General features: G+C 56.4%; 1 protein-coding gene across 1 annotated transcript; it reads left to right on the plus strand.

Moving 5' to 3' along the window:
- Window positions 1-335: 335 nt before the first annotated feature.
- DEF6 (DEF6 guanine nucleotide exchange factor) lies at window positions 336-14,358 on the plus strand. The gene is made up of 11 exons (XM_069770617.1): window positions 336-946; window positions 6,119-6,259; window positions 7,981-8,166; window positions 10,042-10,269; window positions 10,350-10,496; window positions 10,687-10,795; window positions 10,879-11,177; window positions 11,717-11,883; window positions 12,089-12,287; window positions 12,710-12,800; window positions 12,951-14,358. Exons 1-11 carry the CDS (start codon window positions 737-739, stop codon window positions 13,157-13,159), a joined length of 1,986 nt encoding a protein of 661 aa, XP_069626718.1. The 5' UTR covers window positions 336-736; the 3' UTR covers window positions 13,160-14,358.
- Window positions 14,359-16,070: the final 1,712 nt, after the last annotated feature.

Raw genomic sequence — 16,070 nt, forward strand, 5'->3', positions numbered from 1 at the left:
GAAAGGAATTGTGTCAATACAAGAAAATGTGTCTGTGAACGCATCCTACAACCCTCTGAGCTGGGGAGAGAGACCTGGGCTGGCTTCCTCGACCCAGCAGGAGTAACCTTAGCCCCTCTGCTGCGTACCTCTGCCTGGGGCAGTTTGTGGACAGAGCCAGTGTAGAGAGCACCATAGAATCAAAGAATAATTTAGGTTGGAAAAGACCTTTAAGATCATCGAGTCCAACTGTAAACCTAACATCAGTGCAGGCTCCCAGAAAGTCAGGTGGTTTATTTTTTGGATATACTGGAGGAGTTTGCAGAGGAAGAGGTTTCTGCAGGCAAGGAATGGGCATAACCTGGGAGGGCTGCAGCAGGCTGGATCTCCGCTCACCTTACTTGGTGCTACTGATCCCAAAACAAGCAGGGCTGGAGCCTGTCCAAAAGGCACAGCCCGTGCTTTTGCTGCGAGGGGAAGCTCTTCATTTAAATCCCAGAAGAGGAAGCTGCTATTTGAGTCAGGGAGGGGATTTCTCTCCGCAGAACGCAGATGCCGAAAAAGCTTTTGATCTCTAGGCTGAGCTAGCAAAGCGTTACGAATCCCTGTCCTGTTTATGCTCCGGTGAGCCCTGAATTGTTGCTTCCCTGGGCGCGGGGGATCTGTCAGTGGCAGGGCAGGGGGAAAAGACCTGCAGCCCAGGGGACCGTGGGGCCGAGATGGGGACCGTGGGCTTCTCCGGGGTGCACCCAAGCAGATGGCGCTCCTGCTTCGTGCGTCCCCCGCCGCCCAAGGCTGTCGAGGCAGGCGGTTTCCTGGAACCGGATCCCCGGCCTTGACAGAACCTCCTCTGCCATCGCCGCCTGTAGCCATGGACCTGCGAGCGGAGCTGCTGAAGTCCATCTGGTACGCCTTCACCGCCCTGGACGTGGAGAAGAGCGGCAAGGTTTCCAAATCCCAGCTCAAAGTGAGTCCCCAGGGAGGCTCGGACGGCCCCGGCGTAGGGCTGGCGGGTGGGCTGCGAGGGACAGAGCGTGTCCAGGGATGCTTTGCATCCCCCCTGGGTTTCCACGGAGGAATTATTAACTATTAAGATTAATAAGATCTTGCTGTTGCCTCCACGCAGGTTTTAGTGAAGTTCTCTGTCTCTGCCTCATCTGCCTCTAAAAAAAAAAAAAGGTGGGGGGAGTTAATGCTCAAATGTATTTTCTAGGTGAAAATGCGGAGAAATCTAATTTTTAGTTTTCAGTTTCTTATGCTTTTTTATGCCCAACTAGCAGCCCAAACTCAGTTTATATTTTCTTGCTTGCCAGAGCACCCGCGTTTCTGCTTCCTGTTCAGCCAGCGGGTCTGTAGGTAAAGGCAGACCATTTTTAAACTAAAACTCCTTGGGGGTCTGGCCAGAAATAACACAGCACTTTTAAAAAAATCTCTACTTTCCCCTCTCCCCCACCTCCTCAGCTGTGTAGAAAGCCCCTATGTTCAGCCGTTCATCAAAACCATTGTGGCTTTAAAAGCTTTTTTGTCTGCCTCTGGGACAGGGTCTGGTCAAATCTGCCAGGTTATACCTTGGCTTTGACAATAATTATTGATTCTTATTTTGTATTTTTTCCCTTTACAAATGATGGGACTCCTTTTTTGTTGGCGTGTAAATGCCCCGTTGTGGTTCTTAGGCTGGCGCTGGAAATGCAAGTTGGAGCAGGGGGCTGTGATGCAGAGGAAAGACCTGAGCTAGAAACATGCAAAACACAGGGAGATGTTGCGTCAGGACTTGGCAGCTGCTGCGAGTCTGCAAAATCAGTTGTGAAATGCTGTGAAGAAACCTCTTTTCCTCTATTCCCTCTGCTTTATAGGGCTTCCCCCGGGACAGACTGCAGGGAAGATGCTGGGCTTGGCAGAGGGGGCAAAAGAGGGTTCTTTTGCAAGGGTCTGGAGGAGAAGTAGCAGGAGCCGGGCTTCTCCTGATCAGCCGCTGCCTTTGCAGCCGAGAGCCTTCGGCTGCTCCCCAGAAATTCGTTGCACATAAGCCCTGTGAGGCACGCTCGCCTACTTAAAACTGTAGAAATATCTGAAGGAATTAAGGAAAATCCCAAGGTAGGCCAGAGCCTAATTCCCCTTACTAATCCCAGAGAAGGTCTGCTGTGCTCCCCTCGCAGCATCCCCTGCGCCCGGGCCCCAGGTCCTGCACCCAGCCCAGGCGTGCTGCCAGCCCCAAAAGCGCTGAACATGTGCAGCGCTCGTCTTGCAAGATCTTTATCACCGGTGAAGATGCTGAGGCCACAGAGACCCTAATTTTAACGGCAATTTCCTAGAGAGTTAGTGCAGGGGCACTGGGAGAGCTGCAAACCCTCGTGCAGGGGCTGCGGGGATGCTGGGGCCGGTGGCAGTGGCTCTGCCCAGGGTGACATTTCAGAGGGGAAGGGACATTTGCCGCTCGCTGTTTTTCCACCCACCTTCAGCGATGGGACGGGATGGCAGCAAGTCAGGCTGCGCCATTGCACAACAAAGCTCAATTCTGGATAACTTTCCACCCGCCTCGAGGCTGGGGAGAGCTCGTTTCCATCCCCCATTGCTGCCAAACACTGGCTCAGGTTTGCCCCAGCCTACACAAGCCAGCAGCGGCGTTTCTGCTTGTTCAGTGCAGAAAAAATCCAGGGTCTCGCAGGTTTGAGCAATAACATGTTACAGCCATGGTGGCCATGCCCTCTCCAAACTCCTCCCGGGTTGTGCGAGCTGGGCTGCGCTCTGTTCCTTCACCCAGGCATGTTGCTGCAAGAAGGGTCTTGAACAAAGATGGGAGAAATGCCGGTGTTCACAGCATTTGCACCTACAGAAATAAAACCAGCTCCAGAAGCTGGGGTGGGATTTTGCTGGTAGACGAGCAGCATGCCAGTGGGAGCTGGGTGCTCAACGACTCTGACCTCTCTCCAGCCAGATGTAAAGCAGCGTTTCAATTTTTTTAATTCAGCAGCATTTCAAAGCATGATGGCAAAGCTGTGGGAAGCCGCTGGGTTCAGTAGTTGAGTTCTTTGCATGGACGCTCCTATGCAAGCAACCATGTGCATATGTATATGTGAGTGTAGGTGTGTATCTGCACAGGAAGGAAAGAGAGTCTTGTGGTTGAGTGCTACACGTCAAAAGATGTCGGGTAGTTCTGTTCCCAGCGTGGGCACGTACCAGCCCTGCTCTTGGATGAGCTTTTATCCTCTCCATGCCATCACATCCTCCCTGGCTGAGCTGGGGGAGCTACTCCCCGTCTCCGTGAATGCTGGCTGGGATGTGGGATGCGGCTGCCGCAGGCAGGGCAGAGCTGAGCCCTTTTGGGCAGCTGAGCCCAGCTGGGGCAGGCGGGTGGGAGCCACTGAGCACCATCCTGGTGCTTTTTGGCACCTCTGCTCCGCTCCTGTCCCCCTTCTGGAGAGGAGCAGTTTGCTGAGTGGTCCAAGAACTTGGTCTCCTGAGGCTGCCCGCTACAGCAAAGCCCTTGGGGAGTGGAGAGGAGGAGGCAGGGGGGCAGGCGAGCAGTTTAAATGAAGGGCTGCATGTCGGGGGGCATGGGGATCCCCCAGCCACTGCATGGGTTTGCAGACTCAGGGTGCAAATGGCAGGAGAGGTGGTTCTTGCTCGCTTTTTGAGAAAGAGCCCATAGCCCGTGCAGGTCTCTGGGTCTAACTGGTGCCTTGGACAGGGGGTGGGTTAGCACAGCACAGCCTGGTTATGGACCCCCCTGGGGGCAGGAGGGAGGTGCCTGCCTTGAACTGAAAGCTCCTCTGCTTGTTATATGCACAAAAGGCTCTTGGCACAGACCAGTGGGTCCCAGTTTGGCCAATTACAGGTCTGAGAGCAGCTCATCCATTCAAACAGCAGGGAAAGCCTTCCCTGATGTCAGGAGCTGATGGACCTGGGGCTGGGCTTGAGCCAAGGGGTCCTGTCTGAGGGGGTGGCGAGGCAGCTGTCCCCCCTCGTGTCCTCCTCGCTGCAGAAAACGGGCAGCTCAAGGGACCTTTGCCACTGGCAAAGGCTCCCAGCGCTGGGGGTCCCCTGGGACAGGACTCCCTGCATCCCCAGCTCTGGGGAAGCTTTGATTTTCTCAGCAGGGCTGGTCTGCTCGCACATGGGGAAACTGAGGAAGCAACAACACTCCCTGCATGGTGCAGGAGCCCCGATCCCCCTGCTCCCACCCGCCAGGGCCAGAGGGGTTTGTGTTTAACACAGGGAGCCAGGCTCCAGCCCAAAAGGTCACGCCCAGCCCTGGCATCGCCCCTGGCATCTCCCACGGGGGAGAAGAAGAGGGGCTGCCATTCTCTAGCCCTGTTAAATATTCCACCCCCGGCTCTGGCTGGCGTTGGCAGCAGCTGTGGGTGGCTGTGGAGCAGTGGGAGTGGGGGGTGATGGGGGGCAGGAGAGGAGGGGAGAGGGTGGAGAACAGCATTGGGGCTGGTGCTCGGTGGGATTTTGGGATGCTCAGGGGTGTCGGGCAGACCTCTGCCCCTGCCCTGGCCATCCTCTGCACACCTCAGGGGAAAGGTTTTGTCACCAAACCACTTTCAGAGCATCCCTTCTCCCCCCCCCCCCCCCCCGCGTTATTTCCTCCCCATCCCTTGTTTCAGAGCCCGGGGCGGGGGGGTTCCCACCTCTCCTCTCTCCGTGGGGTTGGGGCAGCCCCAGCCCCACGCACCCTGCCATCGACCTGCCCGGGGCTTTCCTCTCCACCCTGACCCACTTTCATTTTGTAGGTGACCGTTCTGGCAAGCAGTGGGGCTCTGGTTCACAGCGTGCTGGGGTGGATGGAGGGGCTCGGGGTGCCAGCCACAGCCAGGGGCACACGCAAGACCTCCAAGGGCTTTTTGGGGTGCTGTGAGAGGAGGTGCGAGGGATGGGGATGAGGCCCCACATTGGAAACAGGGAACAAGATGCAATTCCCAAACGGTCCTTCCATCCTGATAGATTTGTTAGCCATACCGGAGGATGCCCAGGGTGTTTCCATCCCTCTCCACCCCTGTGCAGACCCTGGGGCTGCACTGAACCCCAAGAAGCGCAGCCATAGCAGCAGCGCTTAGGGCTACAGCCCGCTCGGTGTTTGAGCACAGGGTGGAGTCCTGCTGATAATATCAGTCCCGAGGGTGAAAAACAGAAAGAAAATCTGGTTAGGCAAGAACCATCTCCAGCTGCAGCAGCCAGCATTGCCTCCAGCGGCTCCTCTCCTGCTGGGAGGAAATTTCCAGCCCTGCATGGAGAGGAGCAGAGATGCTGCACACCATCTCCTCCAGCCTCTCTCTTGAAACCTTGTCAAGCTGCATCTGCAAACCCTACAAGCCATCTCTGCAAACCCTGGTGCAATGGGACAGCATCAGTTTGGGATGCTCATTTAACCATCTCCTGCTTGCTGGGAGGTAAAGACAAGGAGACAACGGTCTGGCCGGCATCATGAGCCGGAGATGCTGGTGGTGGCCATGGACAGCCTTGCTCTGGCCTCTGGCCACTGGCCCAGCAGCGGCGTGGGCTTTCCAGCATGTGGGAAATTTGGGAGCTTCAAAACATGCTTTGTTTTGGGGGATTTGAACAAAAATGGGCTAGTTGGTGACGCTTGCAGACTGCTTCTAGAGATGGTGTCTCCCGATCTCTGTTGTCTGCTTCCATGCCAGACAAAACCTTTTCTTAGTTTCTTATAAGTCTTTTCTTATTTTCATCTTTGCGTCTTTCTGTGCCCCACTGGCAGAAAGCAACCGCTGCCAGGCTGGGCGCCGTCGTTAGTTATGTTTTCAAGAAATTGCTAAGGGCAGCTGCCAAATGGCATGGCTTGGGGTGGCTTATCATCTTTTCTAGATCAAAGCATGTCCTGTTCGTTCTCTAATGTTTGAAACAGCCCTTTTAAAGAAAAAAAAAAAAAAGTTCCCCATGTGCCAAGAAGGAAAAGAAATTAATGTGGAAAAATCCTTACTTCTTCCCTGTTTCTAAATGATTCTCTAAGGTTTAAATGCGGGAATATTCCCCGTCCTTCTGCCAAATCCAAACCATGTCTCGATGCTGTGGCTGCAGGGAGGGGCACAGTCCCTGGGTGGGTGGGTGGCACCGTGGCGATGTGCCGGGACAGGGTTGGAAATTGTTCACCTTCTCCCCGTCCCTTGTATTCGGCCAGGTGCTGTCTCACAACCTGTACACGGTGCTGTGCATCCCCCACGATCCCGTGGCGCTGGAAGAGCATTTCCGTGATGATGATGATGGGCCGGTGTCCAGCCAGGGTTACATGCCGTACCTCAACAAGTACATCCTGGATAAGGTGAGCCCCTTGGGCATCCCCCTGACCTGCTGCGTCTCAGGTGGGGACACCACGGTGCCTGGTCTGCTCCTGCATCCCGTAGCAGCCCCACGGCTCCACTCCCCTCTGCTCTTGGAGATCCCATGCCTTGATGGGTGGAAAAAGGATACAGAGGGTTGGGGAGCACTCAGGTGAATGCCAAAATGAGTGAGAAATGTTTAATACCCAACACCTCCTTGGCAAGAATGAAGTCAGCCCTTTCTATTAAGGCTCTGGATGGAGGTGCATCTCTGCCCACATTTCCTAAAGAGCTCAGAGAGAGAAATGAGCCCCTTTTTCCTCTTCACCCCTGTTCAAACTTGAGGTGTGACGTCATTTGGCAAAGAAGAGGAGAAGGAGGAGGACGAGGTGCCAGGGCAGGACCAGAGCTTGGGTTGGGCAGGGGCTTTCTCCCTTTTTTTTCTGCGTGGCTCAAAGGCACCTTTGTTTGGCACAGTGAGACTTTGCAGCTGGGTGCTTGTTTCCTCCAGGCATGTGAGGAGAGGAAAAATGACTGACAACTTTCTTCCACTGTGTGCTCAAAAGAAGGGGGGGCCCAGAGCTGGGTGCCGTAACCCTTCCCTCCCCTGCCACTTTCCCAGGGCTGAGGTGTGCCTCTCCCCAGTGTGTGGTGCTCCGTGCCGGTCTCCGTGCCGGTCCTTGCCTTGCCCTGAGCTGGTCAGGAGCTGCCCAGCCTGGTCCAGGGATGCTGATCTCAGCTGCGGGGATCTGGTCTGCAGCGAGCGAGGCCAGACCCTTCCCCAGCACTCTCTGCCCCCAGGGCAGGTCAGCGCAGCCCAATCTCCCCATCACAGAGCAGCCAAAATGCTTCCAGTTTCCCATGTGGTTCTTTGGGAAATGACCTTTAAACCCCTTTCTGGTTTCGCCATGGCTGATAAAATCCCAGAGGCAGCCTGGGAAGGGGAAGTGGGTTTTCCTAGTAAGAAGGGCTTTCCACCACCCAAAGGTTTTTCTCCAGCTCTGCTGCTGCAGGCTGCAGTTTGTCCTCATGCTGGCCACGTGCAGCTCACGCAGCTGGGATGGAGGAGCCAGATGCAGCCAGGCTCCTTTGGTCCCCATCACAGTTCACCAATGCTGCACCGAAACTGCCGCATGAAGCGTCTGACAATGCCGGGCAAGTGGTCACAGAAGTTCATGGACAGGCAGCAGGGCTGAGGTTGATGGAGGTGTCATTCCTACCTCCACTGCTGCCTGCCTGTGGGCCATCACTTCCCTTCGCTGAGCCTCAGTGCCTCTTTATGGTCAAATGGGATAACGAGAATGACCCAAAGCCAGGGAGGCACCGGGAAGGTGGGCTTGGGAGAGCATCACCACAATGCTGCGTGTGCTTCACCATGGGATTCCTGCTGGTGCTCCAAAGCCCGGCAGGACATGGCTGAGCCACTGTGGCCGTGCCACACTGCCCGGGTGCTGCAGTGGTCCCATAGCATCTTCTCTCTGGGCCGGGATGCCTTGCTTGCCTGCGTAAGGGACCTGTGTGGGTGATGCGTACTCTGGCATCATAGGTCAGTGCCCATTTACACTCTAGTTGTGGGTCCCACGTATCAATCACCACGTGCTTCTCACCGGCAGGGACAAGAGATTTCAGGTGTGAGGGTTTCTCCCCTCCAGTGCTTCCCCTCCCAGAAACCCCCTCCGTAGCCCTGCAGCACCACGCTCACCCCCCTGACTCCTGCCTGCAGGTGGAGGAAGGTGCTTTTGTCAAAGAAAACTTTGATGAGCTCTGCTGGACCCTGACAGCGAAAAAGAATTACAAGCCTGACCGGAACGGGAATAGCATTATATCCCACCAAGATGCCTTCAAGCTCTGGTGTCTCTTCAACTTTCTGTCTGAAGACAAATACCCTCTCGTCATGGTGCCAGATGAGGTAGGACCTGCCTCTCCCCCCGCCATCCCCGTCCTCCCAGGGCTCTGTGTGCTGGCAGAGCCCCGTTTGGGGATGACACATCCCGCTATCGCTTCCTGGCATGTCCCACCACATCCTGCAAGATGTAGCGCTCCAGCATGTGACAGAGCACAGGCCAGGGGTGGGAGGAGGGGGCTGTCTGCCCTGGGCACCCCCTTGTATGCTCACGGCCACCCCTGCTGCCCAGGGAGAAGGGGGCGACTTGGGAGGAGCTGGGAGGACCCCTCCAAAATGCTGAAGCGTCTCACATACAGATGTCTTGGAGGATGAGGTGTGGGCTGGGCCATATTGCTCTTCCATGGTCCAGGCCTATGCCAACGAGTTCTTTTGCCTGCTGTGAAATGAACATGCCAGTTCTCAGAGCCCCAACCAAGGAGCATCGACAGCTCAGCTCTTCCTGGAGCTGGTCCCTTGCCTAAAGCCCTTGCATCTCACCCAAGGGTTGAGTAGAGCATGGTGTTGGAGGACTCCTCCCGATTTTCAAGGGACAGAAGGAGAAGACGATAAGAGACCCTTAAAGTTTGGTGCAATGGGAGGTTGCTCCCTGTGAAATCGCCGTCAGGCTGGATGGGGCTGTATCTCTTGGGCTGTTTTACAGCCAGTGCCACCGTGAAGGCAGTGGCAGAGCAGACCCAGTTGTCCCTCTCCATGTCCGCTGCCATCAGGCACTCACCCACTGCCCAGCATCTGGAGAGTTAAGAGCAAGGTACCCGGGTGCAGCAAAGCTGCTGGCAGTAATCTCCAAATCTCCAAATTCCACCCAGCATTTGGAGGGAGAGGTTTTCCCTTCTCCGGGGGTCAGATCAAACCCCCATGAGAAGTTAGGCAGATCTGGGGAGGAGGGATGAGCTCAGAAGCCGAGCAGCCTCACCAGAAGGAGCTCAGCTGGGCAAACAGCTGCCGTCTGCTTCTACACCATCAACCTCCTGAGATCAGCAGAAAAGCCAAAAAAAAAAAAAAGGGGGGGGGACAAAAAAAGACAAGCAGCGCAGTGCTGCGCAGATGTAGGAGGGCAACCGCACTTCCTGCTCCCCAGGAGAGATGTTTCCTGTTCCCCAGACCATGACAAACTGAATCATGTTTCTGCTTATTGGGCTAAGCTTGAAAAAAAAAAAAAAAAAAAAAGAAACTACATTAAATTCTTGCCCTTCTCCTCGTTAGGTGATGTGAAAAAATCCAGCCAGGTGCGGGGACTCTGCTGTGTTTCACCCTTCTGCGTGGCTCTCTGCAGTCACCCACCCTCCTTGGTCCCTAGATTGTGGGTAGAGTAGAGCTGGCACCACAACTTGAGCTGGAATAAGTCTTCCCGACATCATGTCAACCATTTTAGCTCTTTTTTAAAGCAATTTATTTACAGTTTCAAAATGACGCTCATCTCCTTCATAGGGACCTCTTCCCCTGCTCCTCCCCAGTGTTTTTAGGATGCCAGCTGCAAACCAGAGTGGTGCTGAGGTCAGGGCCATGGTGTGAGACACCTGCCTTGCAGGCTGGGTGTTGGGGGACAGCAGCGTTGGTCTGTTCTCCCTCAGGCTCTTGACTTCTGCACAGTTTTCTCACTCTGCAGACAAGCCAAAAACATCTCAGCCTTGTGGTTGAAAGGAAAAACCTCACAGTAGTGGTGAACCTCTAACCCAATGACAACATCTTGAGCCTGCCTGCCTGCTGCCTGGAACACCTCAGCCATGAGCATCAACCCTCATAAGGGGTGATACCTCCAGGATAAGGGTCCTCCATCTCCAGGCTGGAAAGAGATGTGGGCTTGGACTCTCCAAAATGGGTTGGTGGGACAGGGACAGCTCTCGCTTTCCCTCGTCGCTGAGTTCTCCATCCCCACAGGTGGAGTACCTGCTGAAGAAGATCTGCACGGCCATGAACGTGGAGCTGAACTCCTGCGAGCTGGATGACTACCTCTCCCAGGAGCCACAGGGGCAGGGGGGGCTGACGGTCTGGCAGTTCCTGGACATGGTGAACTCGGGGCGGTTCCTGCGAGGCATCGAGCAGGAGGCTGTCAGCATGGCCGTGGAGGAGGTGTACCAGGAGGTCATCGAGGATGTGCTCAAACAGGCAAGGGGCCCACATGTCCTGGGGCACAAACCCTGTCCTGCCCCCCCACCCTGTTATTGATCCCCATGTCTCGGGCGCAGGGCTACCTCTGGAAGAAAGGCCAGCTGAGGAGGAACTGGTCAGAGCGGTGGTTCACGCTGAAGCCCAGTGTCCTGTCCTACTACATGAGTGAGGAACGGAAGGAGAAGAAGGGGAGCATCGTGCTGGACAAGCACTGCTGCGTGGAGGTACAGCCCGTGCCACGCTCAGCTCAGGGACAGGAGACCCAGGAGATCCCCTTCGGACCCCAGGAAGGGGAACCCAAGAATGCACAATTTCACATCCATGACCATGGGAGACCCAGTCCTACGGCTGAAGAAAGTGGGGATAAGGTGGGGTACGGGGTGGGTAACGCCATCCAGTGTCCTCTCCCTGCAGGTGCTGCCCGACCGGGATGGGAAGAGGTGCATGTTCTGCGTGAAGACCTCCTCCCGCACCTACGAGATGAGTGCCTCTGACACCCGGCAGCGCCAGGAGTGGACGCTAGGTCCGTGCCCCGCCTGCGCCCCCTCCCCAGCTTCCCCGTGCCCCCCCACCATGTCCCCACTGACTGTCCCTTTCCCTCCCCAGCCATCCAGACAGCCATCCGCCTGCAGGCTGAGGGCAAGAAGTCCCTGCACAAAGACCTGAAGCAGAAGCGACGGGAGCAGCGGGAGCAACGGGAGCAGCGCAAGGCGGCCAAGGAGGAGGAGACGCAGCGGCTCAAGCAGCTCCAGGAGGAGAAGGAGAGGAAGCTGCAGGAGCTGGAGCTGCTCAAGGAGGCCCAGCGGCAGGCAGAGATACTCCTGCAGGAGGAGGAGCAGCGGCGGAGGCAGCAGCACGAGGAGATGCAGAGGACCCTGGAGATCCAGCTGCGGGAGGCTGAGCAGGTGGGTGCATCCTCATGGCGTGTCCTGCAATAGGGCTGCGTCACTCACAGGGTGGGTGCTTCCTTCCTCTTCCCTTGCCCATGGCAGCTCAGGGGGTTTGGAGGAGCTTTTAGGAGCACATCCCACTCTTGCAATAACGCTGTTGCCACTCATCACCTCTGGGCTCCTGGGGGCTGTATGTGACCTGGGGACAAGGGATGGAGGGGCCAGCACCGCCGTGCGTGAGATACTTGAGGAGCAGGAGATGAGGACAACCTGCCCCAGGTATATGAAGCTGGGGGGCAGGTGAGAGGTAAGTGCTAGTGCCAGGATGGCCAAGGAGCTCATTTCTGACCTTGCAGCCAGCACTGACTCCAAATGATGTGGTGTGTCTCCTTAGCAGGGAAACAGCCTTGCTTTGGAGCTCTCTCCATGGGCTCTCCCTGGTGTGGGAGATGTCTGGCCCCATCCACCCAGGGATGCGGAGATAAGGGGGCCCTGGGGATGGCCGCAGTGGCTCTGCCACCCACCCACACTGATAGCTCCTCTCCCTGCCGCAGGCTCGTGCCTCCATGCAGGCAGAGATGGTCCTGAAGGAGGCAGAGGCAGAGCGTCAGCGCAAGCGCATCTTGGAGCTGGAAGACATGCAGGAGCGTCTCCAGGAGGCCCTGCAGCAGGAGGTGAAAGCGCGGCAAGATGAGGAGTCCGTGAGATATGCGCAGGCCAGGTAGGACCAGGGCATCCCTGCTCCTCCTCGACTAGCCCCACTCCCAGGGCAGCAGCTGGGCATGGGGACATGCTCCCCAGCGCAATGCAATGCTCCCTGGGGTACTGGGATGTGCTGGTGACTTCCCAGTATGCCAGCAGAGATGGAGGAAGCTGGTGGAAGAAGTGGCAGAGGAACGTCCTCACCTTTTGCTCTTTGTCGACAGGCTACTTGCTGAGGAAGAGGAGAAGCTGAAGCAGCTGATGAAGCTGAAGGAGGAGCAAGAGGAATATATCATCAAAACTCAGCGGGAGAAGCAAGTCCTCAAGCAGGAGATGGAGAACAAGAACAAGTGTCTGGAAGAGGCGCAGAAGCAGCTGGAAGAAGTGAGAGTGAACAGGCAGCGAGTGGACCAAGACGTCATGGTGAGCATCACACCGGTGCCACATCCCTTCGTGCTGTGAGCCCTGGGGGACTTCCCAGCCCTCCCTGAGTCACCTCCACACTAGGGAGGACTGAGTAGCTTTGGGGACCAAGCTGGCATTGCCTCGGGGGTTTGCTGAGCTGTGCCGTGTGCAGGCACAGGGTGATTCAGTGGCTGAGATGGGACAAGCATGTCCTGCTCCAGGGGGACAACGCTGGTGTCCAGAGCAATGTCGACAGTGCGAGTGTGCGGAGGGGGGAGGATTGGAGGAGGAGCAGAAGACCTAGAGGAGGGTGAACTGGGTCTCCATCCCAGAGGGAGCCTCCAATCCAGGCTTACTCAGGGGAGGGAAACTCCTGCCCACGGTCCTGGGACGGGGGCTGTCGGGCAGCTGGCTCACCCCTCTCCTCCATCCCCTCCCAGGCGGCCCAGCGGAAGCTGCGACAGGCCAGCACCAACGTCAAGCACTGGAACGTCCAGATGAACCGACTGATGCACCCCATCGGGCCGGGAGGTAGGAGACGCCATCACACCCATCTTCCCCTCTTTAGGGGCATCCGGGGGCTTTCAGAGAAGATACCCCAATACCTCTGGCAAGCAGAGACCCCGCAACCCTTTTCCTTAGCTGAAAGGTAAACGATCCTCTTTTTCTGTCTATCTTCAGACAAGCGTACAAACGTGAGCAGTGGAGGCTTCACTGGCTACCAGCCCATCCTCTCCCGGAGAGATTCCTCCCTCAAACTCAAGCAGAAAGTGGAGGATAAAGGCAGCAGCCCCACGAGGGACAACAGCAAGGAAAACGTGAGCAATGGCGGGAACAGCGACATGCTGCCGTCTACGGATGCAGACATGACCGCAGAGCCCACCAACTAGCCCGGCAGGATGGCAGAGCCCAGCAGGAAACTGCAGGGCCCAGCACATCCCTCCAAGCGGACAGTCAATACGGCCATCTCTGGATGGACACAAGTGGGGACCAGCACAGAGCCTATATGTGATTACATATAAGGCAGAGATGCTCCCATTTGCTTTAAAGGGCTGCAGCCACGACGTGCCGGGAGGCTCAGACAGCCCAAAATTGGGGAGGAGGCAGCAGGGCCATCTCCTCTGGGCTGCCCAGGTGTGGGACCTGGACTCAACTCCCCAGACTCTGGTTTCCACCCTGCCTAAAAAAAAAAAAAGTCACCAATGGGTCTGGACCACGTGGCCCAGGGCCGCAGTTCCCCCTTGGTTTCTACCAGCAACCCTTCTGCATCACCTGCTGCACCCCTGGGTGCATGGCCCTGCAACAGCAGCTGCCAGGGAAGCCTTGGCAGACTGAGCGGTGCCTTCTTGCCACCCCCACAGAAAGGCCAGGGTGTCCTTAACTAACACGTGCATTCCCTGAAGGTGGTTGTTAGTCACTGGAGTCACGTAGATGTTAGCAGAAGCCAATAAGCAATAAAGCTTTTGGAGCTGCTGGCCCACCCACCTCCTTTCCCGCATATCTGTGGCCTGCGGGCACCAGATGTCCCTCCTCGGCAGTGTGGGGTTTGATTCCCACTATAGAAAAGAGCCCATTAAAAGAAATCAGACACCACCCGTGGAAAGGGGCTCCACCAGTGGATTTTGGGTTGGTCTGTGGAGGGCCAAGAGGGACACACAGATGCTGGTGAACTGCCCATAGACGATGAACTCCCCTCTGGGTGGGAGGGCAAGCACAGGGGTAACATCTCGGAGGGCCAACACCTCTATATGATTAATGAAGTGCTTGTATAGGAAGGTAACAGTGCTCTGGGCTTCATTTAGGTTTTGCCCTTGGACTGCAGGACTCCCTGTTTCAGGAGTGGTCCAAGGCCCACAGAAGGCAATAGTAAAGACTCCCAGGGGCCATCTGAACTGGGAGCCAGTGGATGTGGCAGCCCTCTTCAGTAACACTGGCCTGGCCTGTCTCCTGCTCCCTGAAAAACTGAGAAAAAAAAAGCCAAGTCTGCTGGCAAACCTCCTTGCACAGAAAATAAAAAACCAACCCACGCCAACATAGGGGTTAGTTTTTCCAAGCACCTCAGTTTAAATACAGTCCCATTCACCTGTGACTTTGGGGTCTTTATTGTACGGGGCAGAGCCCCAGATCACATAAGAGTCCCCTCTGGAAACAGGCACTGGTAGCAAGCCCTGCATCAAACCCCAGTTCATGGTTGCTCATGCTGATTAACTGCAGTTCGTTAGGGAGATTACAATCTGTTTCCTACTCCTGCGGCTTTCAGCATTTGCTCACACAGCTCTTGTACACCCCCCCCAGTTTTTACAGTGTTTCTTTTTTACAGTTATTTTTCATTGTGCCTGACAGCGAGAGAGACCATTTCTGTGGGTGCCAGTGGAGCGGCACGGCTGCCCCAGGACAAAGTGGCTCTGTGTGCCCATGAGGGTGACCGGGTGGCCCCGTGCCCCGGTCCCACGCAGCCTCGCCAACGCACAGGGAGGGCATGGGTGGCTGCAGCCCTTGTGGTGATGGCCGTGGTGGCCCTGGCCCTGCAGGCGCTGCAGGTCAAATTCATCACCTCTCCTCCTCCTTCCCACTGCACTAGGATGCAGCAGGGTCGTCCTGAGCCATGGTGTGTCCCCTAGAGCCCCGTGCAGATTTGGGGTTCCTGTCTGGCCCTGTGCCATCCTGGCTGGTCCACTTGGATGCAAGGTCCCTCCACTGTGCACAGGTTTTCTGGTGGAGCAAGACCTTCCCAACATACAGTACTGGAGCCTGGGGCTCTGTCTTTCAAGGAGCATGGGGGCCATGGTACGAACGGCTGCAGCCTCCCGGGGTGACCCTGGCAAAGCTGCTCGTTGCTCCGTGCGATCCACAGGCAGAGCAAGAACAGGGAGGGTGCCAAACGCTGGTGTCTGCGGGGAAGGAAATGGGCTGGGTGGAAATGCACTGATGGGAGACAGCATCCTCCCTTGTCAGCTTCATTTGCTCAATCTCATATCTGATCAGGCATCAGGACAGGTAGGTGCCATGCCACGCCACATCTAGGCAGGGAGGAAAAGGGCCACCTCCACCCATCTCGGTGGCTCCATGCCACAGCCTTGTCACAAGGGCTCTCTCATCCTGTGCACAGCCCCGCATCCCTGCCAGTGACAGTGTCATTGCTTCTCACCAACTCTGGGGCTGCATCGTCCCTCCTTAAAGCAGCTCACCAGAGCGTTGCTTTTGCTCCCGAGAGCCAAGTTCCCACGCGGCAAAAAGCTATACATTAATTGCCACAGGCAAGGACAGGCGTGGAGGGAACAGCCAGAACCAGTGTCAGCACCTGCCTTTGATCCACCACCAAGTCTGGATGCGCCCAGATCTGTCTCTTCCTCCCGGAGCGGCCGACCGAGGGTTGGAGCTTACCTAAGTCAGCAAGCAGTTGATGCGCATCGTCGGCGTGCGCCCCGGCGCTTCCAACTAAGAATAAACTCCTGCAGCAGGATCACAAGGAGAGCTCACGGAGGCGCTGGGAAAGAGCAACTCTCTGCTGCTCCCACCATTCCGCCCCTGCACCACCGCGCGTGTGCATGGGGTCTGCACGCCCATGGAGGTCTCCTGTGGGAAACCCGCTGGAGCTCTCTGTGGGGTAACATCACGTGCATGAGCGTTTGCAGAGCCAGATGCAAACCTTGCTGCTCTCTACATGAATCTTTCACAGCCCCAAACCCACAGCTCTGCCCAAACTCCGCTGTCCTGGTGCACTGGCCTGGGGCTCCATGTTTTCAGGAAGGTCAAATCCTAATCGTGGGTACATCTGCATTACCGAGGAGCATCATCTGA

The sequence above is a fragment of the Haliaeetus albicilla genome, chromosome 26 (genome assembly GCF_947461875.1).
Source record: "Haliaeetus albicilla chromosome 26, bHalAlb1.1, whole genome shotgun sequence".
In the NCBI taxonomy this organism is placed as follows: Eukaryota; Metazoa; Chordata; class Aves; order Accipitriformes; family Accipitridae; genus Haliaeetus; species Haliaeetus albicilla.